Source organism: Ipomoea nil, unplaced genomic scaffold (assembly GCF_001879475.1).
Source record: "Ipomoea nil cultivar Tokyo-kokei standard unplaced genomic scaffold, Asagao_1.1 scaffold2921, whole genome shotgun sequence".
Lineage (NCBI taxonomy): Eukaryota > Viridiplantae > Streptophyta > Magnoliopsida > Solanales > Convolvulaceae > Ipomoea > Ipomoea nil.
Window position 1 is genome coordinate 2,605,540 of NW_017619349.1, and position 27,691 is coordinate 2,633,230.

Below are 27,691 nucleotides of genomic sequence, written 5' to 3' on the forward strand. Positions count from 1 at the left end.
GAAAATCTAGAAAGAACAAAAACTCTCTTGAAAATTCTAACTCTTTCCTTTTATAGTTCCTGGATTTTCTTGAGTTACGAGGCTTGTTACATGCATAATAAGTCTCGTAATAGTAGGTCTAGGATTCAGAAGATGGCTACTATGCAGACTATTACGAGTATAATGTTGCTCGTAATAGCAGAGATGGGATTCTGATGCTCTCCACTACGAAGCGTGCTACACACGTAACTCCATTCCTAGTAGCAGAGATGGAGTTCTAATGCTCCTTGTTACGAGCCAAGCTACGAGCATAACTCCATTCGTAGTAGTAGAGCTCGCATTCTAATACTCCTTACTATGAGCCAAGTTACGAGTGTAATAGCACTCGTAATAGCAAAACTGGGTTTCATATCATAAATGTTATGAGCTAAGTTACGATCATAATGAGGTTCGTAATGCCATACTTTAAGCTTCCTTCCCATTTTAGCTCATTTTTTATCCAATTTTTTTTTTTTTTTAGCTCAAGCTTCCTATTAAACATAAAAGTGCCTCAAATATAGTCCTTGAACACATTTTTATCACAATTGAAGCCGTTTTAAAACACAATAAGAACAAATCTAATCCCACAATTATCACAAAATGATCCTAAAAAGTAGTTTAATTTGACACTCATGGAGAATGAGATGTTTGCCCAATTAACTAAACAAATCTAAAACATTTTGTAACATTACTAATTATGTAACATGAAAGTGTTTACATTGAAAAAGTATTTAATTTGTTCATAAAACATTTTCGTTTTTTCCAAATTTGTTTATGTGAAATAAATGAGGGCCATGATGCAGATAAACAAAAGATCTCATTACAGAAGTTGTAATAAATGCAGCTTCAAATATCTGAAACTTTCAACTCCAATGGAATTTATTATGAGAGGATCTCATTCACATTTGATTTTTAACACTTTACATTATTGTATATATTTCATTTATAGTTCAATGTAGATGTTGGGTGTGAATGTGTAATTTAAAATAAAAAAACGCATGACTTGAAACTTATCAAATTAAATTATATTAAAATTTAAATTATTAATTATTTCCTTTGTTCAATTTTATCGATATTATCTACTATTCATTTCTTAAAATAAATCTTTCTTCTTTGTATTTTAAAAAGTATTTTCTTACTCTTTTTAAATTTATTTTGTTTAGTATTACTTTTAATGTACTTTCTAAATATATAAATTTTATATATAAATACTAAATTTAGCATTATGAACAAATTGAGTAATATAATTTAATCAAGTCTGCGTTAATTAAACTAGACATGTAAAATAAGATGGAAAAAGTATATATACTTTATTTTATGAATAAAAATATAAAATTATAGTATTCTGTCCAAGGCAACAGTTATTGCATGGATTGTGGTCCACATATCTGTGTGGACTTGTCCTAAAATTATAACTTGTTTAAAAAGTTAGAGAATATATGAAAATATTAAAAAAGAAATTTTGAACTAAAACCACTAGTAAAAATTAATTTAGGAAGTAAAATCACAATTCTTCTATATCCAAACTAACATGAATTTTGTTTTAAAATAATTTTACCAGTCACACATATCTAAACTATTATATAACTTAGATATTGGGTACTAATTTAATTTCTTCACCTGAATTATTATTTATTATATTTGGGTACTGAAGAAATATCTTTTAATTATCATCCAAATCAAATTGAGGCCCACCCCGCACAAAAAATCTAGTATAAATTTGACGATTATTACATAAACTAAACACTACAAAACATCATATTTTTATGAAGTAAATCTTAACTTTAGAATCAAAAGTATTTGCAATTTTGGGATTTATCAATTGCCTAAGAATCTAAGATGGATACTTCAAGATTGTAATTCAAAAGGTCTACTTTACAAGAAGATAAAAGGTGTATGGTTCACTTTGTCAACTTTAATTTAGACATCATACTAGTGAGTGTGATATGATAGAATTAATTACATTGGGTCACACTTGTGTGAGATCGTTTCATGGGTGGAGCCCACTTTGCAGATAAAAATTAGGTCTTTATGCTAAAATTATAAATCATCTCTCTCCTCTACATGTGCATCAAAACCTGAAAAAACAATCTAAAATTCACTAGTGTGGATGATCTTAGGGCAAAAGTCGTTGAGGATAAAGCAATGCAACAAGAATTGTACTCTCTCTCTCTCTCTCTCTCGACGATATTGAAATATTTAAGGTCTACCTTACACAAATAATTACAAGACAAAAGTTCAATGTCAGAATAGGGCGCCATGAGAATGAGTTTCATTAAGAACAATTATTTCAAAAACATAAAAGAACTTATATAAATTAAATTAAAGGACTTGTATATACAACAAAACATGCATGAACTAAAAGCAACTAGCCACCAAACAACTAAGTATATATCGTCATCCTTCAAGTAAAACCAAATCACCATCCAAATTAAACAAAACACATCCAAAAAAGTCACAATCTACATATATTATAAAACCTAATAAGTATAATAATTTCAAATAGGAAAATACAAAATAAATTTAAAGTTGGCATGACATATTTGCATTGTACATATAGCTAGAGGGCATAGTCATGAAATCCGTAAATTCTATTCACACTTTTCTTTTTGTTTGGAACAATAAATACAATTCCACTCCACTAACATGATGAATATCAATTATAATTGGGACTAACATTGTTGTATGTATAATAGGAGTGAAATGAATATCATATCAACTCTATATTATTCTAAAAATTAAAAATACTCTTTATTTTATTGAACTATTTTTATAGAGTTAATTACCGATATGGACCCTTAACTATAGCGAAATTACTAATTTTGATCCTTCACTATTTTTCTTGACCAATTAAGTCCCTCAACTTTAAAAATCTTATCCAATTTAGTCCTCTGTTTGTTTTGCCGTTAGACATCCGTTAACTTGGGACTAAATTGGTAATTTTGCTATAGTCAATGGATCATTTCAGTAATTAACTTTAGGAGAAAATGGTGCACATGATAATTGAAATGGTCCCTTGACTATACCAAACTTATCAATTTGGTCCCGAATTAATGGATGTTTAACTGCAAAACATACAGAAGACCAAATTGGTTAAAATTTTTAAAGTTGAGAGACTTAATTAGTTAAGAAAAATAGTCAAGGATTAAATCAGTAATTTTGCTATAGTTAAATGACCATTTCAATAATTAACTTATTTTTATATATCAAAATTCATAAATATTTTTATATTTATATAAAAAAAAAATTGTACATTATTCAACATCCACCTAAACTTAGAACGTCACGTATTAATATACTTAGTGTTGTATCCGCAGTAACCTTAGTAAATATGTCATATTATGAGCTAATTGTACTATTTTACAGAGGGTTTCAACAGAATTTTTTCACATAAAAAATCTAGACTATTTCGTTGAATTTATGAGTTCAATTTGATACTTTTTCATAATAAAAGAAATCCGGACAAGACAGCTGTTGGTCACATGAGGCAAAGCTGACAAAAAACGACGACGCATGCAGAGCAGCTGGGGCAACATGAAATGTCGTCGACTCGTCGTCGTCGACCGGACACGAAATCATTGGATGCTTCGCAATATGCCCCCCTAATCCCTAAACTGCCACTTCAAACTCTCACCCCAACCCATCATCTCCCCTTCAATCACGGAATCACTCAATCCTCATATTAACAAAATGAAAACCAACACCCGGATCAGGGGCTTACGATACCGATTCATCGTCTGACTTGATGTCACGATAATAAATAATTGTGCGTAGCTCGAATCTTACTGGAAATTGTGAATTTGATATCTTGTGTGTACATAAAAACTAAGGTCTCTTCTTAAAAATATAAAATAAAGACTAAGGTCTGATTTGTGGGTTGAATGGGAATGATTGCGTGACTCACGTCACGACTGGTTCTAGGGGCGGAATCTAATGAACTTAAGATTAGCTTGACGAAATTGAAATCAACCAAGAATAAAAAAATAAAAAAAAAATGATAAATAGGACAACCAACCCAGTTACTATGCAGTTAACTTGATAATTACAAAATTTTAAGCTAAACTCTTCTGTGAGTTATATATTAGTTTTATGGTTTGTACTTTTAATTTTTTAAGGGTACATAATTTTTTTTTAATAAGAAAAAAATTGTATGAAATAAGCATTGCAATCTACTTTTACTTGTCTAAATTAGGCAAAATATCTCAAAAAAAAAAAAAAAAAAAAAAAAAAACTAGATATACATGTAATATTAGTCTGAACAATATACCCAATACTAGAAAAAGAAAAAAAAAAGGCACATTTTAATTAGAAAAAATAAAATAAAGAAATTCTTTTGATACCAAATATGAGTATCAACTACTATAAAGGTCCCTTTAGAAATATAGAGACTGTTTTCTGAAAAAAAAAATCAAAAAAAATGTTCAATTTTTATAAAATATTTTTATTGTTTGGCACAACTTGACCAGACTCATATTTTATTCGGACTAGTCTTAGTCCAGTTCAAATAAAAATCAGATAGGTGGTGAGCCAACCCACCCATTTGACTCAAATTAAAAGGGGAGGGGGAGAAGAAGATGGAGGGAAGGAGAGAGAGAACTAAGTTTAAGATAAAAAAATTTACAAAATATCTGCTGAGTATAAATATGGGAAGATATTTCCTATCAAAATAAATCTTTTTTCTTTTGATCATAGTGAATATTTTTCATTCATAACAAATATAAAATTCAAAAATGACTTCTAAAAGTATGTTTTCAGATTTCTAAACGAACCTTAAATTACATTCTTTTAGTTGGTAATCACACTACTAGTACATTACATGGTAAAATTGGAGATTCAATCCTTGTAAAGGATACATCAGTTTAACAAGCTTTAAGTCAAACTTTTCTCAAAGAGTCGAAATCTAATTATGATACCAGATGCAATTCTAAATAGTAAAAATATAATTATTTTTTATTTATAAAAATGTCATCAATATCTTGTATTGGACAGATTGTGATTTAGAATATTGAATATTGAGATATTATCATATTTTCCAATAATAATAAATTATATATATGGTTTCTTGGCCGCATTCATATTAAAATTTTAAAATTTAAAAGTTTTTGGTTTAAATCTCATTTTATATTTGTATATAATATTTGTGGTGTATGTTTGTCATAATGATTGCATGTTATTTTTGTACTCATTGATGGATTTTTTTTTTTTTTTTAATAAGACCAGATTTTTGCAGTGAGTATTTATTCATCAGATTTTAAAATATCAAAGAATTTAGGAAAAATGGTCAAATAGGCTCTCGAACTTTAGCTTAAAAGTCAATTAGATCCTAAACTTTTTAAAGGTGCAATTACACCCATCAACAATTCATTTAGGTGCAATGAAGCCCAAAAACAAATTAATGACCTGCTATCACAGGTCAGTAGGGTTCAGGCCACCTTCCGGCAAAAATAAAGTGACCGGCGAAATTTCCGGCAAAAAAAAAAATAATAATAAAGTGACCGGTGACTGACGAACGGTCGCCGGGGGTTACTTTTTTGTCAGAAATTTCGCCGGTCACTTTTTTTTTTTTTTTGTTGCCGAAAATTTCGCCGGAAGGGGGCTGAACCCTAATGACCTATGATAACAGGTCATTAATTTGTTTTTGGGCTTCATTGCACCTAAATGAATTGTTGATGGGTGTAATTGCACCTTTAAAAAGTTTAGGGACCTAATTGACTTTTAAGCTAAAGTTCGATGGCCTATTTGACCCTTTTCCCAAGAAATTATTGATTTCAACTTCTCCATTTTAATTATATATTTTTTTTAAAAGATAGATTTTACACTGTTTACAATACAATGGTTGGGGTGTTTGGCAAATAGATGTTAGCCGATTGACTTAGCTGATAGCTATTAGCGGATTGAGTTAATTAACGATCGGGTTTTACTAGCTAATACATATTTTAATAGCATTAGTTTTTTTTTTTTTTTTTTTTTTTTTGGTATCCCTAGGGTTTCTACCATCGAACATAGTGACTAATCCCCTGATTGTAGAAAGATGTTTGATAAATTAGATGTTAGCTAATAGCTGATTATATACAAAATGAGTATTTTGGAACAATAATAAGCCGTTACAAAAAGTTAATTAACCAGACACTCATATTGACTGTTTAACCAAGATAAACAGCTAATAATAGTTAAACAAGCAAAAATTAGCTAATAAGCTAATTATGATACTAAACATGCCCAATGCCTTATTTTAATTGTATTTGAGCATAACTATACACTATTGTTTCCATCAATTATTTATTAATTAAGACAATCATTTTGATGAAATGATTGAGTGATTCATTACTTCAATTGCTCTATAGAGAATCATTTGTATGAAATGTAGTTGAAATGATTTGAGTAATTCATAGCTTTTTGGAAGATAAATATTTGTATTAATTATAGTTCAAACAATTAAAGTAGTTCACCGCTCTAATACTTCTCTAAAAAATCGTTTGTATGAATTGCAGTTAAAATGACTAAAAAAGTCCACTACTCTAATCACTCTTTAGAGAATTGTTTGTATGAATCATGATTGAAATTAAATCATTAGAGTGATCTATTACCCTATAGATGAATGCTTAGATAAATTGTGGTTAAAAAGATTGGAATAGTACACAGTTGTTTAGTCCAAAATAAGTTGATAGTTTTACATTATCAATAATATCTGTAGGGTGCAAATATGTATGCACATTTCACAATTTTTCTTTTCAAAAAATCTTCAATCTATTAAATCAAAATTAATATGTACAAGCCAAGAATAGTATGCCTTAAGTCCAAGAGAAATCCACCTAAAATCAACAAGTGTCTAAGTAATAAAGGCAAAATTTTGCTAACACTTAGACAAACTAGGCTGAAAGAAAACTAAACATAGTCTAAATAAGAAAAGGGCTTGTCCAAGCCGCAACCACAAAGTAGCTAGTAACAAAGAGCGCCCCAATTTTATCAAAAATTCAGCAGCATAACAGCAGCTTTCGAAGTATGCCTGTATGGTATAAGCGACCCAAAGACCAAGTAAGCTGTAATGAGGCACACAAGCCCGCAAACTACAACCAAAGGAGTGATGCAGAGGCTTAATTAAAAATGCACATTTCACAATTTACTTCCTTTATCAAGTTTTAATGGTAGAAGCGGCAGATCTTCGAAATTATGGTGCAATATAATTCTTTTACCATATATATAATGGCAAATCTCATCCGTGAGCAGCAGGAAGAGTTGTAACTTTACTATCTAGAATGGGTGTGGCAGTTGTAATTAATCCCCACGTAAAGTCACATCAGACCACTTTAATACTCTGTAAATGCATAATGAATTAATCCCCTTCACACATGTCACAAAACAACCTTTTTTTCCAACTTCGTATATGCAACGTTGAATGGAACAGCGAAAAGTAAGTGAAACAAACGCTGTATAAACAATTGGAAATGAGTACATAACCCACATGTGCCTGCATCCACCACATTGACTTTAACCAATATGGTAGTAGCTATATATATTAACTAATATTCCAGTGATACAACATCTTCCCGTAAAATTGTGAGACACAACATGATTACACATAGTCAATAATGCACACACACTGTCCACACGACCTTAGCTCAATGGTTCAATAGACAGCATTTGGAAGAAGAGACCAAGGTTCGAACATGGGCGGCGGCAGTGTGGGAATTATGTTCAAAGTGGGTAGATTCCTTGTGCGCACCGGCATTTGGCCCTATCTACTGAACTATTGAGTCACCGTGATTTACATCCTCCCAAATGCTTTGACGGGTCGGGGTGTGGGGGGCCCTTAAGCTTGGAGATTCAACCTTTTGGGAGAAGAATGCACACACACTAGATTGTGTGCACTTCTGTAGTAGACTGTATGCATTCATGTTGTCTCATATATATATATATATATATATATATATATATATATATATATATATATATCTGGTGGGTTTTGTTAGTATTAATTTGGATCTATTTCTCCATCACCATTCAACCATCACCCAACAAATCATGTGCCGTAAAGTCTGCTAGCTTTTCCTGCAGTTTGAATGAGCGCATCATGTATTTTAGAGGGGATTTGGTACATCTTAGCTTGCAAATTTATTATTATTTTTTTTAGTACGATCTCTTTAATAAATAATTATTCGTTACTTTTTATTAAATATGACGGGAAAGAATGTTACAAGATCATATAAATTGTGGTTAGATCATTGTATTTTCAAATAAAAGTGACTGAGTTGCCTTAGGTGGTCAGGAAGTTGAAGATATACAAACCAGGTTGAGAAAGCCCGAGTAAGATGACATTTAGCATGCATAAGGTTTAGTTTTTTTTTTTTTTTTTTTTTTTTCAAAGTACAAATTAAAACATGTAGAGATTAAATCGCCCTAGCGTCCAACCTGTAACTACTAAATGCATAACAAAAAAGTTAAAATAAAAGTCAAAAGCGGAAAACAATTGACCAACAAAAAATCTTAGAAGAAATGTCCATCCCTAATACAAAGTCCAAGTAAATGTCAAAATCATGCAAATAATATAATTAATGGAGTAAATCCAATCACAATAAAATGTTGATACTAACTAATGCACTCTTTCTATAAACCGTCAAATTCATTGAAGGATGTTATACTCCGATCCGATCCAATTAATGGCTTTGTTGCGGAAAATATAATGCACTTCCGTTATATATCACACTCATCACTTCAATTTTCTTTTAATACATTAGATTTCACAACAGTTTAAGCTAAACTATTTTTTTTTATTTTATTTTAAAAACAACAACCTTTCATATATTAATTCAAAGAGTTCATGCATCCAGAAATACAGCGAGGAATATAATCGAAAAGTTCAAACAACTCAAAGCTCGGGTTACATAGAGTCAATCTTGCCATCCTATGAGCCTGGACATTACCACATCGACGCACAAACGAAAGAGTAAGAGAGTCGAAAGGCTAAACTAATTCTAAACCCTTCAAATCTCTACCTAAGAATTGGTGAAGAAGGTAAATTGCAGTCACCCCATGCGTCCCCAAGTTCTCACCCTTTCCCGCATGTATATTATGCCCACAAGACGTCTTCATCTCTTTCGATCAGTAAAGGTCTCCCAATGACCACATATCACACATCACTATAATCATGCACCCACATTTACTATATTTATTTATCATTTTATTAAAACCATCATATAATAATTAATTTAATTGAATATTATATTTTAAGTATATATCTATGAATGCTAAATCATATATATGTATATATACTAATATATGTAGGCGTTAGCTTACTAATATAAACCATGGCCGGAAACGAAGATCTTCGTCTCCGGCCATGGAGACGAACACTACTAGAGACGATTCATCTCCGGCAGATCTAGTTTTTTTTTTTTTTTTTTTTAATTTTTTAATTTAATTTAATTTAATTAATTAATTTAAAAATTATTATTAAAATTGGTAACTGGCATTTCAGGTAAACAAGTCATTTTGGATCTAATTGATGATTTTGTGTTGCTCAGGGACCTAATTGCATTATTTTTGAATTCGATGGCCTAATTGCACTTTGATGTATAGTTCACTAGCCTATTTGACCCTTTTTCCTCCCTCTCTCTCTCTCTCTCTCTATATATATATATATATATATATATATATATATATATATATATATATATATATATATATATATATATATATAATTAATTAATTAAAAAACATACATAAATGAAGTGTATAACTTTCATTCACAAGGGAAAAAAAGCCTTTAGGTTACAATTAGTATAACTTTCCAGGAATAAGGGTCAAATAGGCCATCGAACTGCACAAGATAATGCAATTAGGTCACTGAACTTAAAAAATCAACAATCGGGTCCCTAAACTAACCAATTTCAAACAAATCTTCCAATTTGTAGGTTTCCAACAGGTTAACAGGTCATCCTCCCAAATTAATTATTTTTTAAAAAATAAAATTTAAAAATTAATTATTTAAGTAATTAAAAAAAAAAAAAAAAAACAGAAACGGCCGGAGACGAAGAAACTTCTTCGTCTCCACGGCCGGAGACGATGATTTCTTCGTCTCCGGCCATGGAGACGAAGAAAACTCTTCGTCTCCGGCCGTTTCTGTTTTTTTTTTTTTTTTAATAATTTTAATAATTAATTTTTAAATTTTATTTTTTTAAAAATAATTAATTTGGTTGTTGACCTGTTAGAAACCTTCAAATTGGATGAATTGTTAGGAATTGGTTAATTTAGGGACTCAATTGTTGGTTTTTTGGGTTCAGTGGCCTAATTATATTATTAAGTGCAGTTCGATGACCTATTTGACCCTTATTCCTAACTTTCCATCTCTAAGTACAAACTCATGGTATATTATATTGTAAAAAGTGCCTTCAAAAAAAATATCGTAAAAAGAAAACTTAAACGCACCTGTTTTACTTTCGAGAAGCACAACAATCTGCATTTGTGGTTGTTTAATGCTGAATAGTGAATATAGATCATCGATAATTTATATAATTCTAAATTCTAAATTCGATAAAATAGTATTGAAATTGGATTTTTAAAAAATCAAAACTTTCTATATTATTATTTTTATCATTTTTTTTTACCTTTTCATAAATTACTATATATAATACTCACTTTTTCACATGTTATTATTTATTGATGATCAAATTAATTATTCTCTTTATGTTTATTTTGTAATTTTGTAGTAATTGTAAACTCTTTTTTATTTTTTTATTTAATAGTATTTTGTTGTAATTTGTAAATATATATTCCATACATTGTATATACTAACATTAAACTAAATATTAGCCAAAAAATGATTTAATTGTAAATTAGTGTCAAATTTTGTTAATTCAACTTGAGACAAAATGAGTATGAGAAATGTTAGAATATTGTACATAAAATTGCTGAAAAAGTTTAATGTGTCGATCAATAATGATATCTTTTGCATTCGGTATAATTCGAAAAATTTTTCAGAATGTTTTTGTTGGACGTCGATCGTGTTGGTCGAGTTCAGCCCTTCTCGATCCGAGACGTGACGCTCTATTTACCATGGCGGGATGTGATTACTGGTTAAATGGTTAATATACATCTATTTATAATATTTAATTATTTACATAAATTATTTAAAAGAATTGTAATTTTTTTTTTGTTTCTATTTATTTTTTAAAAAATGTTATTTTTTTTTATATAGCACGGGAAAACACAAAACGTATAAATGTAGCAAATCCTTTGGCACTCTTTTTCTTCTCTTTCTCCATTAACTCTCCCTGTCTCTCTCTCTCTCTCTCTTTCTGTCTCTGCCACCATCATCACCAATGGGAGCACAGTTATTGTCTCTTCTACTCTCTCTCCTCTCCCTAGCCTCAGCCGCCGCCGCCGTCGCCGGCGGAGAATCTACATTTCAATATCTCAAGCTCCCATTGCTCCATAATCGCCCATTCCCTCCCACCCCTTCTCAGCTCCTCTCTTCTGACTCCACCCGCCTCATATCCCTCCACAGCCGCCGCGCGCAGCTGCCGGTCACCTCCGGGTCGTCCTCCGGCACCGGACAGTACTTCGTGGAGTTCCATCTCGGCACGCCGCCGCAGCGGCTGCTTCTGGTGGCGGATACCGGCAGCGACCTTGTCTGGGTCACGTGCTCCGCCTGCCGCAACTGCTCCTCGCGGGTCCCGCACTCCGCATTCCTCGCTCGCCACTCCGCTTCTTTCGCGCCGGTGCACTGCTACGACGAGAAGTGCAAGCTCGTCCCCCACCCGCGGCGCGTGCCCTGCAACCGCACGCGCCTCCACAGTCCCTGCCGCTACGAGTATTTCTACTCCGACGGTTCGGTTACCAGCGGGTTTTTCGCCGCGGAAACGACGGCGTTTAATGCCAGCTCCGGGTTACCGGTCCGGTTCAAGAATGTGAAGTTTGGTTGCGGCTTTCGCGCTTCCGGTCCAAGCATTACCGGTCCGAGTTTTAACGGAGCTCAGGGAGTACTCGGGTTAGGCCGCGGCCCGATTTCTTTGGCCACCCAATTGGGCCGCCGGTTCGGCAACAAGTTTTCTTACTGTCTTATGGATTACACCCTCGCCCCTACGCCGAGGAGTTATTTAGTGATCGGCGATTCGCAAAGTGCCGGCGCCACCAACGGCTCCGGACTGAGCTTCACGCCGCTGATTCACAACTCTTTCTCCCCAACTTTCTACTACATAGGGATAGAGAGCGTAGCTATAGAGGACACGAAATTACCGATCAGCCCTTCCGTGTGGGCCATTGATGAGCTGGGCAACGGTGGAACTGTCATGGACTCAGGGACAACACTGACATTTCTCGCCCAGCCGGCTTACACTAGAATCGTAAACGAGTTCAAGCGGCGCGTGAAGCTGCCCCAACCCGCCGAGTTGACTCCCGGGTTTGACCTGTGCATAAACGTGTCGGGCAACCCGAACCCGATTCTGCCCAAAATGAGTTTCCGGTTCACCGGTGGATCGGTCTTCGCCCCGCCCACCGGAAACTACTTCCTAGACACCGCCCCGGACATCAAATGCCTGGCATTGCAGCCCGTCGTCTCGCCGGCGGCATTCTCCGTCATCGGAAACCTAATGCAACAAGGTTTCACGTTCCAATTCGACCGAGATCAGTCGTTACTAGGATTCTCACGACACGGGTGTTCCCAACCGTGACCCGCCGGAGGCCCCAACTCACCTCAGATTTTTTTTTTTTCTTCTTTCTTTTTGGTGTACCATTTTGTATTCTTGGAATTTGTGACATGATTTATTAATGTTAACTACGTATACTTCTATTACGTACATTATAATAATATTATATAACTACGTATTTTTGGGTCGATACTTTTTTTCTTGAATTTATATGCTTATAACATTTTCTTTTTATTATTTGGGTATCTAAATTAATCTCATCAAATTATTTGAAGAGTGTCTTTGAAAATATGAAAAATAATTTTTAGAAATTATTTTTCAGGTTTTCAATGTTTGGGAGATGGTGAAAAATTGAAGTTAACAGAAGATTATTTCCGATCAAACAAAAACTAGCTTGGTTTTTCTGGAAAATGACTTCTCTTTTTTAGGTGAAGTCATTTTCCGAATCCAACTGCTTCTTCTTCCTGGCTTCTTCTAGGAATGTTTTTTGGGCTTTATTCCACCATCCTTTGTTTTCTACCTTGACTGGTTCCCGACGAAACAAGATTGGTTTTCGTTGGAAACCAATAGAAACTAGTCTGGACGGAAACCAGTCTAGTGTCTACTAGTTTCTGATGAAAACCAATTTGTTTTGTACTGGTTTTCGTCTGAAACTAGTACTCTTTTTTTTAAAAAAAAATAAAATATTTTGTTTATTATTTGAAAAAAAATAGTCGGGCAAAACATAGTTGTTGTCAAATCTTCTTTAGTTAACAACAATTTAAACTTTAATTATATAATTCTGCTTATTTTTCAGAAAATGAACCAAACCTACAAAGACAGTTTTATAGAATGCAACCAAACACAAGAAATAAAAATGTTTTCTTGAAAATGACTCATTAATGAAATACTTGTTTTGTTTTAATTTTAAGGGTAAAAATATCCACGAGAAAATTATCACTTTTAGAATAATTAAGGGTTAATACGGATACATGAATAATTTACGAGGTAAAAGTGCTATAAACATATAATTCATGATAAAAAAAAAGTGTTATTTTTTTTTACATGTATTAATGTTAATTAAGTATACTACTACTACGTACATTATATAAGTAGCTTAATTAGGTGAAATTTTGTTATGTTAATTATTATGATTGGATGCATGTTGGCACGACACAGAAGTAAACAAAAAAGGAAAAGGTGGGAGAGATGTTTTGTTGGTATCGTAATGTGTCTGATTTTTTTGTTTTGATGCTTTCACGTGAAAATCTTAAATGGTATAAGGAATGGTTCGGAGTTTAACATGTGGGTGAGGGTGTCGTCCGTGTGGGGATGTCTCTGTCCATAAGGGCTAACATCGTCTTTTCCACAAATCTCTACTATATATCCTCCTCATAAGGAGACCTAGAATTGGCATGTTAATTAAGGTTGAGGCTTCTCTTGGTGAAACAATTGTTGTATCGGTCAAATAAAAAACAAGAAAATACTTGTAATAGTTCGTCATTGACATAATGTCACGACTGAATGCGGTAATGTAGGGTTCGAATCCTACTGAAAACATGGATAAAAAAAATGCAAGATGATGGAAGGTGTAGATTGGATCCTTTGTGCACGCATGAAGACAACAATTTGACCAATGTGCTGATTATCTAGTTCACGATTTATCAGTCGGGTACTTTTGATTTCTTTAACTTCTAAATGATCTTCTATCTATTTACCAGGACTATGTGGTCCAATGGTACCCGGGTTGGACTTTCATTTGGAAGGTTGTGAGTTCAAGCCTCAGTGGAGGCTAGGTTGAGAAAGTATATGAACAGGTAATACAATGTAATAGAGCTAGTAGCATTCAAAAAAAATGATCTTCTATTTATGATTGTAGGATCTAATAATATATTCATAAAATGTAAATTTTTTCGCATGCATGTGCAGCTCAGTTGGTCACAGAGATTAAGAAATGTAATTTTTTCCGCATGCATGTGCAGCTCAGTTGGTCACAGAGATTAAGAAATGTAATTTTTTTCGCATGCATGTGCAGCTCAGTTGGTCACAGAGATTAAGTTTGGAAAAAAATGACCAGAGATCGAGTCTCACCAAGAGCATTGTGGGAGCATGGTTCTTCCTTGTGCACATGCACTGGGAGCAATCTCTCAAAGTGAGGAGGCGATGAGGCGATATATATGCTCTGTCGGGCCCCACAATCAGTGAGTTATATCTCTTCGATATGCTTAGGTGTGGGATATTTAATCTTTTGAGAAGAATAAAATGTAATCTTTTAAATGAGACTAAAAACTGAAAAATAAGTATTCCTTAATTGGATACCATTATTCGATTAATAAGTTTCACTTTTGGTGTGGTTTCATTGGGCAGTGCATTGGTGCCGTACTTAGATTGTTACAATAAGAAGTATATTTTGGGAGTTGGAATTTGATTTGTTTGTTTTTGTTTGGTTCTTTGTTTGTCGTGAAAATTGTTGTTTGATTAGTGTAATTCTTTGTTTGGACTTGTGATTTGTCTTGAGATAAAAACCAGTAGAGGCTTGTCTGGTCTCCTAACTCCTCATCATCCCGAGGTGGACTTATATTTTTATGTAAACAAATTTCAAGAAGTTGCCAAGCACCTTGTGCTCAGATGACATGTAATGACCTCTCTCATGTGGGAGGTCATGAGACAATCGAGCTTCAGTGGAGGCGTTGTTGACTATGTTTGAACACATACTACAATGTAATAGAGTCAATAGCATTAAAAAACACAATACTGGTTGGAAGGGATCAGGTGCGGTTGTGCAGGTGAGTCACTTTAAGTACACACCACACAAACAAAATAACACAACAGAAAAGTCACTCGCACTGAAACTTAATTCTAACTTTATATTTGTAACAAAGAATAAAAGTTAGGAAGATTGACATTGATATTTCTCCCGTACCGATTATAATTTAAAAGTGATTTGGTAAGGTTTTGGATGTTCCTAAAATATCTTATAAAACCCTAAAACTTTTTGATTGTACCAGTGTATGAGACATTAGTACTGATTGGCTAAGGATCTTTGACTCTTTTATATAAAATAGGTGTTAGAATCTTATATGCAATGAAGATGACTTGTAAAAAAAGTGAGTTTGAGTACTTATAGAGGACACTTGAGACGCGAATGAATGTGAGTTCGCAAATTTTTCGTTCACTATAAGTATAAAAAAAAGGTTTAATAGTTAATTTATAAAGATTCTTATTCAAAGAAGAATGTAGTAACTTTTGAGTTTCGAGTCACTCTTAACTCATTATTGTTCTTATCATTTCATCTATGGAGGGTGAAGCTGTCTGAGTAGCCACAGAGATTAAGTACCTCAAACACTATGGCCCTGTTTGGTAAAATATTAGCCTATCAGTCAATTTTGGATTATTTGACCACTATTAATTGTTTGACTTGATTAAAAAATTAATTTTAAAATGCTAAAATTCAAAAAGTTGTTCAAAGCAGTCTTTTCAATTAGCTTTTTGAGAAAAGTAATTATGTCAAACAGCTATCAACTAACATCTAATTTACCAAACATCTTTTACAATCAACTAATATTATCAACTAATTATACCATCTAATTAACCCAATCAGCTAACAGCTAATAGCATTTACCAAACAGGGCCTATATATATCCACACTCCAATTAAGAGGTAGCTAGCAAAGAGGAAACAAAAGGTGTGGATATTAATGGTTAATACGAGGTTGCATTGTAACTATCTTTAGATGCGATGGCAAATTAAAGTAGTTTAATTTGATTTCTACTATACAGTACAAAATAATTTATTATAAGTACAAGAATTGAAGAATTGAGGTTTAGCTTTAGGTATTGGATTCCTTAGCTTGCTGTCCAAATTAATGTTATACACACCTGGCTTGCCCAAAGCTGCCTCTCTTTTGGAAAAATGTCTTCTTTCCGTAGAACAATATAATTAGAGTCCATAATTATGACAATAAGAACATAAACTTATAATTTTTTAAAAGCAGTTGGTTTCCATTAAATACTCCGTATAATATTTTTTTTTATGAATTACTCCGTAACAACTATCAAGTATTAATTTTTGCTGAATTGTAATACTTCTTAACGTATTATAAAAAAATATATTATATTTTCATTAAAAAGTACTACATATTTAAAATCTATCTTACACAAAACACAGAATCAACAACACCTCCACTAAAGCTCGATCTCATAACCTCCCACAAGAAAAAGATCACAACATACCATCTGAACATAAGATACTTAAGTACTTAACACACTCAAACTTTTATATTTTTTAATAAAATGTCACAAATTTAATCTCTAACCCGCAAATCCACCGAGGCACATCCAAGCAAAAGTTGCCAATGTACCAAAATCCATTAATCCAATGACACCTTGGCTACCCCCACTTCGACATTGTGTCTCCAGTTGGTATCGTGCTGCCATGGTCCACGGTCAGCAATTACACCACCATATGCCCACTTAGATCCACCATTACTTTTTTTGTTGTTGTTGTTGTTGTATATGATCTGTACATCTCGGCCCGACAGAATATTTGGAAGGATGTAAAGTATGATGACTCAGCAGATACGGTTAAATGTCGGTGCACACAAGAAATCTGCTCACTTTGGACATAATCTCCACACTGTCATTGCCGAAGTTCAAACTTTGATCTCTTCCCCCAAATACTGTTTACTGAACCAATGAGCTAAGCTCGTGCGTGCTACAAGTTTATTTTTATATTTATCATAGGATGCAAATGAAGTACTAAAACATGGAAAAAAAAAACATAAATCTAAATATTGAAAATTTTGAAACATTAGGAATTGACACAATAGTGGAGAACTAAAATTGAAAATAGCTTCATTGAAAATTACAAGTTATCTTTATAATTAACGGTGAGTTCATATGATACAAACAGAGAATTAAAAATAGAAAGTATAGAATTAAATGTGATGACAATTTTAAAAAATTAAGACTAAATGTCAAATTAATACAATATATAGTCAATGTCTAAAAATATAATCACCTAGTACATCAAGTATTTGACTCAATAATGTTATTGTTATATATCTAAAATTTCATAATTGTAAAAAAAAAAAAAAAAAAAAAAAAAAAACAATTAAAAAGGATGAGTAAATGATCAATAATGCTATATATCTAAAATTTCATAATTGTAACCAAAAAAAGAAAATAAAAGATGAGTAAATGATCTCTAGTGGCAAAAGGAGTATTGCTTTGTTGAATGCTTTTCCCTCCCAACCATGCAACAAAATTATACGTGTTGTTCCTCTCAACATTATTGACTCCATTTGCCCTTTATCCATAAACATATAATAAGATGTTTTGCCCTTTATCCATAAACATATAATAAGATGTGTAGCCCGCATGGGCAGCTTAACCGGTCATAAAGGTGAAAGTTGGAAAGAATAACCAGTGGCAGTGTAGGGGCTCCTTGTGCGCAGAAAGCAAATGTAATTTAGTCTTTATATCACTTCTTCCCTCTATTGAGGGAATTAGAAGAAGAAAATGACACTTTTTCCCTCTATTATTATTACACAAGGGCATTTTAGTCTTTATAACACTTCTTCCCTTGCCATTCCCAATAATTATATTCCTTCCACCGAACAATGCAATTGAATTCCTACTTTATTTTCACCTTATTCTTTTTTCTCATCTTCCACCAAAAAGGTTAAATCCCCAACTCTAAGGGCTCTCACGCCCCGGCCCGACAGAGTATTTGGGAGGATGTAAATCACGGTGACTTAATGATTCAACGGACATGCCAAATGTCGGTGCGCACAAGAAATCTATCAGTGACCTTATTGTTTTCTCTCATTAAATTACAATTCGTTTCCTCCCTAATTCCCTTATTCCAACCAAATGTCCTCTTAGGATGTGTTTGGAGGAGCAATTAGATTTGTTGAATTGGTCAACTACTCCAACTACTTTCTAGCGGGTTGTGTCCAATTTGATGAGTTGTAGTTGTAGTGATAGAGGTGAGAAATTGTATGGTAATAGATATTCCAATTGGAGTGGTAATGATTCCATAAGAGCGGTATAATTGGAGCGATCTCAAATTATTGTTCCAATCTCATTGTTTTCCCAATTAAAATAAGTCTTATACTTATTTATAGTAATACATCTTATGTCACAATCTTATCTATTATATTTAATATTCATTGGTCAAATCAATATGCTTTCTACGTTTACTCTCTTTATTTTTTAAATAATTTTTAAATTCAACATTTTGTATTTTCTTTTTTAAAAGCCAACATTTTGTATTTAATATTACTTTTAATATAATGTTTTACTATATAAATTTTATATACTAATAAGTAATAACATTAAACTATTTTCAAAAAGTAATAACATTAAACTAAATATTATAGAATGTTTTTTTGAAAATATTATAGAATGTTAATTTGTAAATAACTTAAATTAATTCTAATTAATTGAATTCCACATAAAATATGACCAAATGACTGAATGAGTACATGAATACATGAATTATCATTCCGAGGAACCTTTCGCTTAGAAAACTCTACTTTGTGGAAAAAAGAAAAAAAAAACATTTCTGTTTTCCTAAGGGAAACGTGATGTTGAAAACATCATAGTAGTTCTTGTGCAGACCACATGTTGGAAGCACATGCAGTTGAGTATCTTAGTTGGATCAAAACTCAATGGAATACCAACTTCATAGTTTTTCAAACCAAGAGTTTAATATTTTTTTTTATACCACCCAATTTCTCTGAATTAATCCTAAACTTATTGGATCTCGGTTCTAGAGAGTCACGGTACGGTAGAGTTAGTATTTTTTTTTTTTTTTTTTTTGGTCCTTGGATGATATTAACATCTTCACTTTTAGTCTTTAATCGAAATATCTAAAATACTCACATTAGTTGAGGGCATTTTTTTTATTATTATTATTTATAACATGGATTTTCCTACATACTTTGCCAGACTATATCTTAGTTTCGATGAATCCACTCCTAGGTTTATGAGGAAGTAAGTCAAGCTAATCTTGCTTCGAGACTAACACCAAATTGTACATTTCTGCACATAAGAAGTACATCCCAAAATCAAACTCTCAGGCCTATTTACTAACGGGAGAATTTCTTCAGTTTTTTTAGAAAACTAGAAATTGGAGAATAAAAAATATAAAACATGTTTACTAGCATAATTTTTCATTTTGAAAATTTGAAAACATTTTCTAACTTTTTAGAAAACTACAGAACTTTTAAAAAAAAATTTCTAAATGTAAAACAAGAAACATCTTGCATCTATTTGGCTCGTACGCAAAAAAAATAAAAAAATAAAATAAAAAAAAAATAAAAATAAAAAATAAAAAATCTCACCATTATCTACTTACATATTTAGTTATTACTCCTCGCCATTGTATCATCTATCTTTTCTACTCACATTTACTTATATAAAAATAACTTATTTGCTTGCGCTTCAAGTTACACATTATTCACATGACTTAATTTTATTTTTAGTCCTAAATTTATAGGTTTCATTCCATTTCGAGTCCTCTTAAAAAAAAAAAAACATGTTGGCCCTAATATTATTGTGGCGTGATCATTTTTTATCCTCAATCAACAAACTTGTTTAAATGTCACAAAATATGAGAGCATTTCGGTCTTTTTATACAAAATGGGTTAATCCGCTTTATTTTATTTTTATTGAAAAAATCTCTAATTCAGGGTTAGAGTCCCTTGTCTTCTTCAATTGCAAAATATTTCACACCTCCGTTGCAGAGCTTCCACAACTTGTGCCTTCACAGTAGTGGAATGGCACATATAAATCTAGCACCGACAAAAGAAATTAACACTTAGAATTGAATAGACTAAAATGCCCTCGCATTTAACGATATTTAAATATGTCTGTTGACGGAAGACAAAAAATGGTCATGCCACAATAATACTAGGACCAACATGGGATGTTCTGATGGACAGGATTGAAAGTCAAACATCAATTAAATAAGGATAGATTTGAAATACAAGGATGAAAGAGTAATTGTATTTTGGTTTTTTTTTTTTTTTTGATAAGGTATTTTGGTTTTTAATTTTGGTTATATTTAAAATAGAATCTTACCAGAATATTAGGGAACCTATCAATAGTAATATTTAATTATATTTTGTACATTTGTAATTTTAAATTATGGAGAACTTTACGGTGGTGTGTGCGTTTTACTGTAACAGGGCTCGTACACCATGGCGTGCTGGTTTTTTTCATAAAGTTATGCGTTTTGGTATGTGCATTTCGTGATACATGCATGTACATTTTGGTTTGTGTGTTAATAGTTTCGGGTGTGTGCGAAACGTATCCAAAAAAAATAAAAATATACGAATCTAATTTGGGTATCAACGTTTGAATTTCGAGCAGATAATCAATGCGCAATAGATATAGTATTGGGCTTGTTGTGGTTTTTTTTTTTTTTAAATGTTATGGTGGCAAATTAGCAATATAATGTTGGGCTAATTTTGCAACCCAATTAACTAAGATGAGTAATGAAGTGATTAAAGCTAAGAGAGGAAAATAGAATTAAGGTTTTGGGTGTAAATTGAGACAACTCATGACTAGGCCCACGACAGCAGTGATCATTTATAATCCCAAGCTGGGGGCCGTTGGAGCAACAGCATCCAACTGTCAGAGGGAGTAAGTTATTGCCCAATGCATAAGGAATGGAGAAGCACTTGCGTTGATAAATTGGGAGACATTGCCACATGCAGACCAACCCATAATAACCATTCCAAATCCAATCATCAATACATTTTTCACCCAAAAAAAATTACTTATATATGGGCAAATTAAATGAGAATCAATGTTCCCCTAAGAACGTGCGAAATGTACACTTAAATATTACGCACAATTAAGTATTATATTACAAGTTGTTCAATTGTAATTATAAAAATGTCACCATATTTTTTTGAAAAATACTTTACAGTGTGTTTTGATAATAGTCTTTCAAGTGCACAATCAATTATGCTTGAATGCACAATCAAGTATCAGCGATTGCGGAATCAGGCATTACAAGATGCATAATAGGTAGTTTGTAATTTTTACAAGAGGAATAGTTATCATTTGCAGTTCTCATATATATTTGTTATGTATTATGTAATTTGTATTCGTTGGACGAAAAGAAAAGGGAAAATAAATACAACTATATTTGTATTCGTTCCAAGCTAGATTGATAGGCCTATAATCTTAAAATCTAAGGCTGGGATTACCCCAACCAATTTTAGATTGGCAAGATGATGTGGCTTAGCCACATCACTATTTTCCTTTTTTTTTTTTTAATTGAAATGGGTTTGTAAATTTGCAAGTTTAGCAAATTGGCAAACCCCCTGAAAAAGCTGCCGCTTTGTACTTTGTATTTATTTTTTATTTTGTTTTCTTTACTTTTTAATATTTTATTATAATTAATAATATTATTTTAATATGTTGGGTCCACTTTTGAAAGTTGATTAGATTTGTAGGGATGTAGTGTGAATAGTAGATTATTTGCAAATGGGATGATGTGGAAGTGGGACCCATTTTTGAGAGTGGAAGATATTTGCAGGGATAAGGACAGCCTAAGGGATTTGATTCTGATATGGACATAAAATTAACTACACTATTATCCTACAGGTCAACAAATAGCAATATGAATTCTTACACAAATATAAAGAAAACTTTAAGGAATCTTATTTATAGATTGAATATCCAAAATTAGAATACGTGCACCCCTTTTATAGGTGAAAGTGGTGTGTTAATTTGCCCTATCTAGAGTAAGAAGAAAAAAAAAAAAAAAAGAATCCTTCTAAAATCTAACTAGAAAGCAATAAAGATTCAACTTAAAATATGAAACAAATTTTTAGCCTAAGTAGGAAAACAATATTGTCTAAGAAAGAAGTAAGGTGGCATGATTATGGTTCATCTAAATTAGCTTGAATGCGAAATTCTCCCGAACAACTTTTGATTCACTTGCCTTGATAAGAGTGCTAGGCACCGATTCATAATTTCTTTTTTTTTTTTTTTATCAGAAAGACTTGCACCAAGCATATGTTGGATATATCGTAGTAGTGGTAGATCTTCAAGTCCCATAGTAATTGAAAGAGAAGTATATCTTTGTTTACTAACTTGAAGAGTTCCATCACCATCGATAATTTCAGTTAGCCACTAACATAAGGATTTAGGATAAGTTGTTGCGCGTGTAGTCTTTGAGGTTCCTACTAGATTGCTTTTATGTCGTTGGTTACCTGCTGATTGTGTCTTAGATACTAGTCGAATGCACGAGCACAGACTCCCCCCCTGAGGCAAAAGCTCTGCTTTGCTCTCGACCACCGGGGAAGTAAAATACTCTAAGTATTCACCATTAATTGGGCTCCTTATTGGCTTTCATGACCCTTCCTTCAATGTTGCACAAACCAAATGTATAGTTGTCTTAAGAATTTAATCTTGCATTTTGTGATGGGCCCAATTGGAATTCTTAATATATTTTTTTTATTATTTTTTTATTTTTTATTTTTATTTTTTGGTTTGTGAAAGGAATTCTTAATAGATCATGTATAGGCTATGGCACATCATAATTTGAAAGTTTAATGCATGTAGGCTTGACATTATAGAGTTTGTATTTTAGTTTTTTGGTTTGATTAAGGGTTTATTTTTTAATTTGGTTTAGATGTTCACTCTTTACTATTTAAGGTTTAGTATTTATGATTTACTTTTAGTGTTTAGATTTTCAGTTTATGTTTTAGGGTTTATTATATGAATACTCTCTATACTATTACGAATTGTACTAGTATTGCAAAGTGTACATTTAAAATTAGAGAAAATTATCAAAAATTCATAATGTTTTTTTTTTCTTTCATTGCTTCACATCTATTAGATATGATGACCATTTTTAGGTAAATTTGATGAGAACTGATTGTATTATATTTTCTGAACTTAATTACAATGAGATCAGATGATGTGAATATATAGAATAGAGAGTCACAGTGTGACAATGATAAGAAGTAGAGAGTCACAGTGTGACAAGGATAAGAAGTTCTAAACAGACTCATATACATAGAGTCCTAATACTCACCCTCAAGCACAGTGTATACTAGTAACCTGTAGCTTGTCCCTTAAGGAAGAAAATCTAGGTCCAGGCAGAGCTTTGGTGAAGATGTCAGCAAGTTGATCCTTTGTGGAGATGAAGTTGACTTGGATATCGCCCGAAGCTACTCGATCACGAACAAAATGATAATCAATCTCCACATGCTTGGTGCGCGCATGAAAGATTGGATTGGCACTCATATATGTAGCTCCTAGATTATCACACCATAATTTTGGAATGGAAATACCCGGAATCTGTATCTCACGCAATAATGACATAATCCATAGAACCTCAGCACAAACATCTGCAAGAGCTTTGTATTCAGCCTCAGTGGATGACCTGGCAACAGTTCTCTGTTTCTTGCAAACCCACGATATAAGATTACTCCCCAAGAAAACAGCAAAGCCACTCATGGATTTTCGATCGTCAGGACAACCAGCCCAATCAGAATCATAGAAAGCATGAATGTCTCTAGATGAGCACCGTCGTATGCGTAAACCATGATCAACTGTTCCCTTAACATACCTGAGTACTCGTTTGAGCTGCTCCCAGTGTGATATGGTGGGGGCATGCATATGCTGGCATAACTGATTAACTGCAAAGGATAGGTCAGGTCGTGTGACAGTGAGATATTGCAGTGCTCTAGCTAAACTCCTGTACTGTGTGGGATCATCATATAGATCTGAATTGAAGGGGACAGTTTTCGAGACAGAGATAGGTGTAGAAAGGGGTTTGCATTCAGACATTCCAGCCCGTTTTAAAATATCATTCATATACCGTTGTTGAGATAAAATAATCCCATTGTCACTCTTAACTGTTTCAATACCCAGAAAAAAATTTGGTTCACCAAGATCTCTGATTTTGAATGTAGCAGACAGTTTGGACAAGAGCTGAGACATAATACCTTGATCACTTCCCATTACAAGAATGTCATCCACGTACACTAATAGATAAACCAAAGCAAAGTCTTTAGAGTAATAGAACAGAGAGACATCTGTCTTGGATGCTTGAAAGCCAACCGATAGTAAGAACGTATGTAGTCGATTAAACCAAGCTCTGAGAGCTTGTTTTAACCCATACAGAGATCTTTTTAACAAACAAACATGATTCGGGAAGTTAGCATCAATATAACCAGGGGGTTGCTTCATATAAACTGTTTCAGCCAGATTATCATTCAGAAAAGCATTATGAACATCTAGCTGTTTGATAGACCACCCAGATGATAAAGCTAAAGATAGAAGGAGTCTTACAGTCGTAGGTTTTACCACTGGACTAAAAGTGTCGAAGAAGTCCTGACCTGGAACCTGATTAAAACCTTTCGCAACCAGCCTGGCTTTATGCCTTTCAATAGCACCATCAGCCTTTCTCTTCGTACGAAACACCCATTTACAGCCAATAATATTCATACCTGCAGTGGGTGGAACTAGAGACCATGTGTGGTTATGCAGGAGAGCATTGAATTCTTGGTCCATGGCTTCACGCCACTCAAGATATTTGACAGCTTGAGAGTAACATGTGGGTTCCGTGGGATGCACTTGAGCTGCTAGAGCAAAAAGAGGAGCATCTGCGTTGCTGCGAGTGGCCATAGAGTGAGTACGGACATTGGGCCTGATGGACCGCCCACGTGGACGGCCTCGCCGGCGAGCAACAGGCTCCACAGGATCACCCGACGAGGCAGCCTGTCCAGGATCCACGGCTGGTTCGAATGAAGCAGGTAGCGGCGGTTCTGGCAGCTCATCATTGGACACAGCAGGAATAGGTGTGCTGTGACTGAGAATAGATTCCACCCAAGGTCCAGAAAACGGAGTAGATAGATCCTGCAAAGAAGTTTTAGTAGCAAAGGGGAAAACTTCTTCATCAAATCTGACATGCCTGCATGTGTAAATCTTATTAGTATGTAAGTCCATGCATCTGTACCCCCTAAAGGACTCAGGATAACCTAGGAAGACACATGGAGAAGACCTGTATGACATCTTATGGCGATTATATGGTCGAAGATGAGGGTAGCATAAACACCCAAAGACACGAAGAAAAAGATAGGAAGGAGGGAATTTATGTAACAGGAGATGAGGACTGGAGTTATTTAATACAGAAGATGGCATTCTGTTAATTAAATAGACAGCAGTCTCAAAGGCAAAATCCCAAAATTTCAAAGGAACAGAGGCATGAGCTAGAAGAGCCAGACCAGTTTCAACAATGTGACGATGTTTTCGTTTAACACGACCATTCTGTTCATGTGTATAGGCACAGGATTGTCTATGTTGAATTCCTAATTGAACAAACAAAGAATACAACTTTTTGTACTCAGCACCTAAATCAGACTGAATGGCCTTTATTTTGCAATTAAAGGACCATTCAACAAGAGTACGAAATTTATCAAAGATGACATAAAGATCAGACTTTAATTTCATAGGAAAGAACCATGTATAACGGGAATAGTCATCCACAAAGATCACAAAATAACGGAAGCCAGAAGTAGATAAAGTGGGCGCAGGACCCCAAATGTCTGTGTAAATAAGATCTAGGACTTGAGAACTAGAGGAAGCAACACGGGGGAGGGGAAAACGGGCAGATTTGCCTGATTGACACGCATTGCATAAAGAATTATGACAACGAATATTATCACGAGACCCACTAACCAAACAAGAACGAAGTATATGGCTAAGAACACGGTTATGAGGATGACCTAGACAATTGTGCCAAGTGGAAGCCGAGGCACGAGCGGAAATAAACGCTGACGGAAACGAACTAGGTAATGAAAGTGTGTATAGTCCCCCCGAACTATTGCCCCGAAGAAGTATTTCCTTGGTATTGATATCTTTTACAACAAAAAAGGAGGGGTGAAACTCAAAAAAGACTTTATTATCGGATGCAAACTTCTGAACAGATAATAAAGAATTAGACAAACGCGGAACGTGAAGTATATCAGACAATGTAAATGATCTAGAAGGGGTATTGAAAGAGGCATGGCCAACATGACTAATAGATAAACCCATACCGTCACCGACACGTAAAGTGTCATTACCAGTGTACTTCTCCGATGTAGAAAGGGCAGCGATGTTCGCAGTTGCATGATTTGTGGCTCCAGTGTCCGGAATCCAAGTATGAGAATTTGACGAGGTTTTAGCAACTAAACCATTCTGAAACACCAAATTAGCCTGAGAACCCGGAGCCCCTGAATATCGCCGAAAACAGTTGACTCCCGTGTGACCGAAACTTTTGCAAATTTGACACGGATCATTATAGCGCCAAAAACAATTGGCTCCCGTGTGACCAAAACGTTTACAAATTTGACACGGATCATCATAGCGCCAAAAACAATTGGCTCCCGTGTGACCAAAACGTTTACAAATTTGACATGGATCATCATAGCGCCAAAAACAATTGACTCCTGTGTGGCCGAAACCTTTACAGATTTGACACGGATCATCGAAGCCACGTTGCTGACCTCCACGGTAATTAAGGTTGCCATCGCAGCGCTGCATCTTCTTAATTTTATGAATCACAAAACCCTAGCTAACTGATACCAGATGAGAACTGATTGTATTATATTTTCTGAACTTAATTACAATGAGATCAGATGATGTGAATATATAGAATAGAGAGTCACAGTGTGACAATGATAAGAAGTAGAGAGTCACAGTATGACAAGGATAAGAAGTTCTAAACAGACTCATATACATAGAGTCCTAATAAATTCAACCCTAAACCCTAAACCCTTTTTCCTTTTGAATAACAAAGACATTTGTTAATTGTTATCATAATATGACCACTTTTAGGTAAATTAAAATTAAAAAAAATGATATTTTAACTTCGAGAATAGAAGAAAAGTTATTCCGATTTAGATTTTTTTTTTTTGACAATATATTTCAATCGATCAAGTGGCAAGATAAAAAAAAAAAAATCGAATTAATTAATAGTAGGTAAGCAAAATATCAATGAAAAGTGTACTTTTTCCTATGAAATTTACATTTCCA

General features: G+C 33.5%; 1 protein-coding gene across 1 annotated transcript; it reads left to right on the top strand.

The window, feature by feature from the left end:
• The first annotated feature begins 11,230 nt into the window (after positions 1-11,230).
• LOC109160769 (aspartyl protease family protein 2) lies at positions 11,231-12,845 on the top strand. Its single transcript, XM_019309009.1, has one exon. The coding sequence runs from the start codon at positions 11,337-11,339 to the stop codon at positions 12,684-12,686; it is 1,350 nt and encodes a 449-aa protein (XP_019164554.1). The 5' UTR covers positions 11,231-11,336; the 3' UTR covers positions 12,687-12,845.
• Positions 12,846-27,691: the final 14,846 nt, after the last annotated feature.

Coding starts and splice junctions, on each gene's coding strand:
- LOC109160769 (XM_019309009.1), top strand. CDS start 11,337: ATGGGAGCACAGTTATTGTCTCTTCTACTCTCTCTCCTCTCCCTAGCC.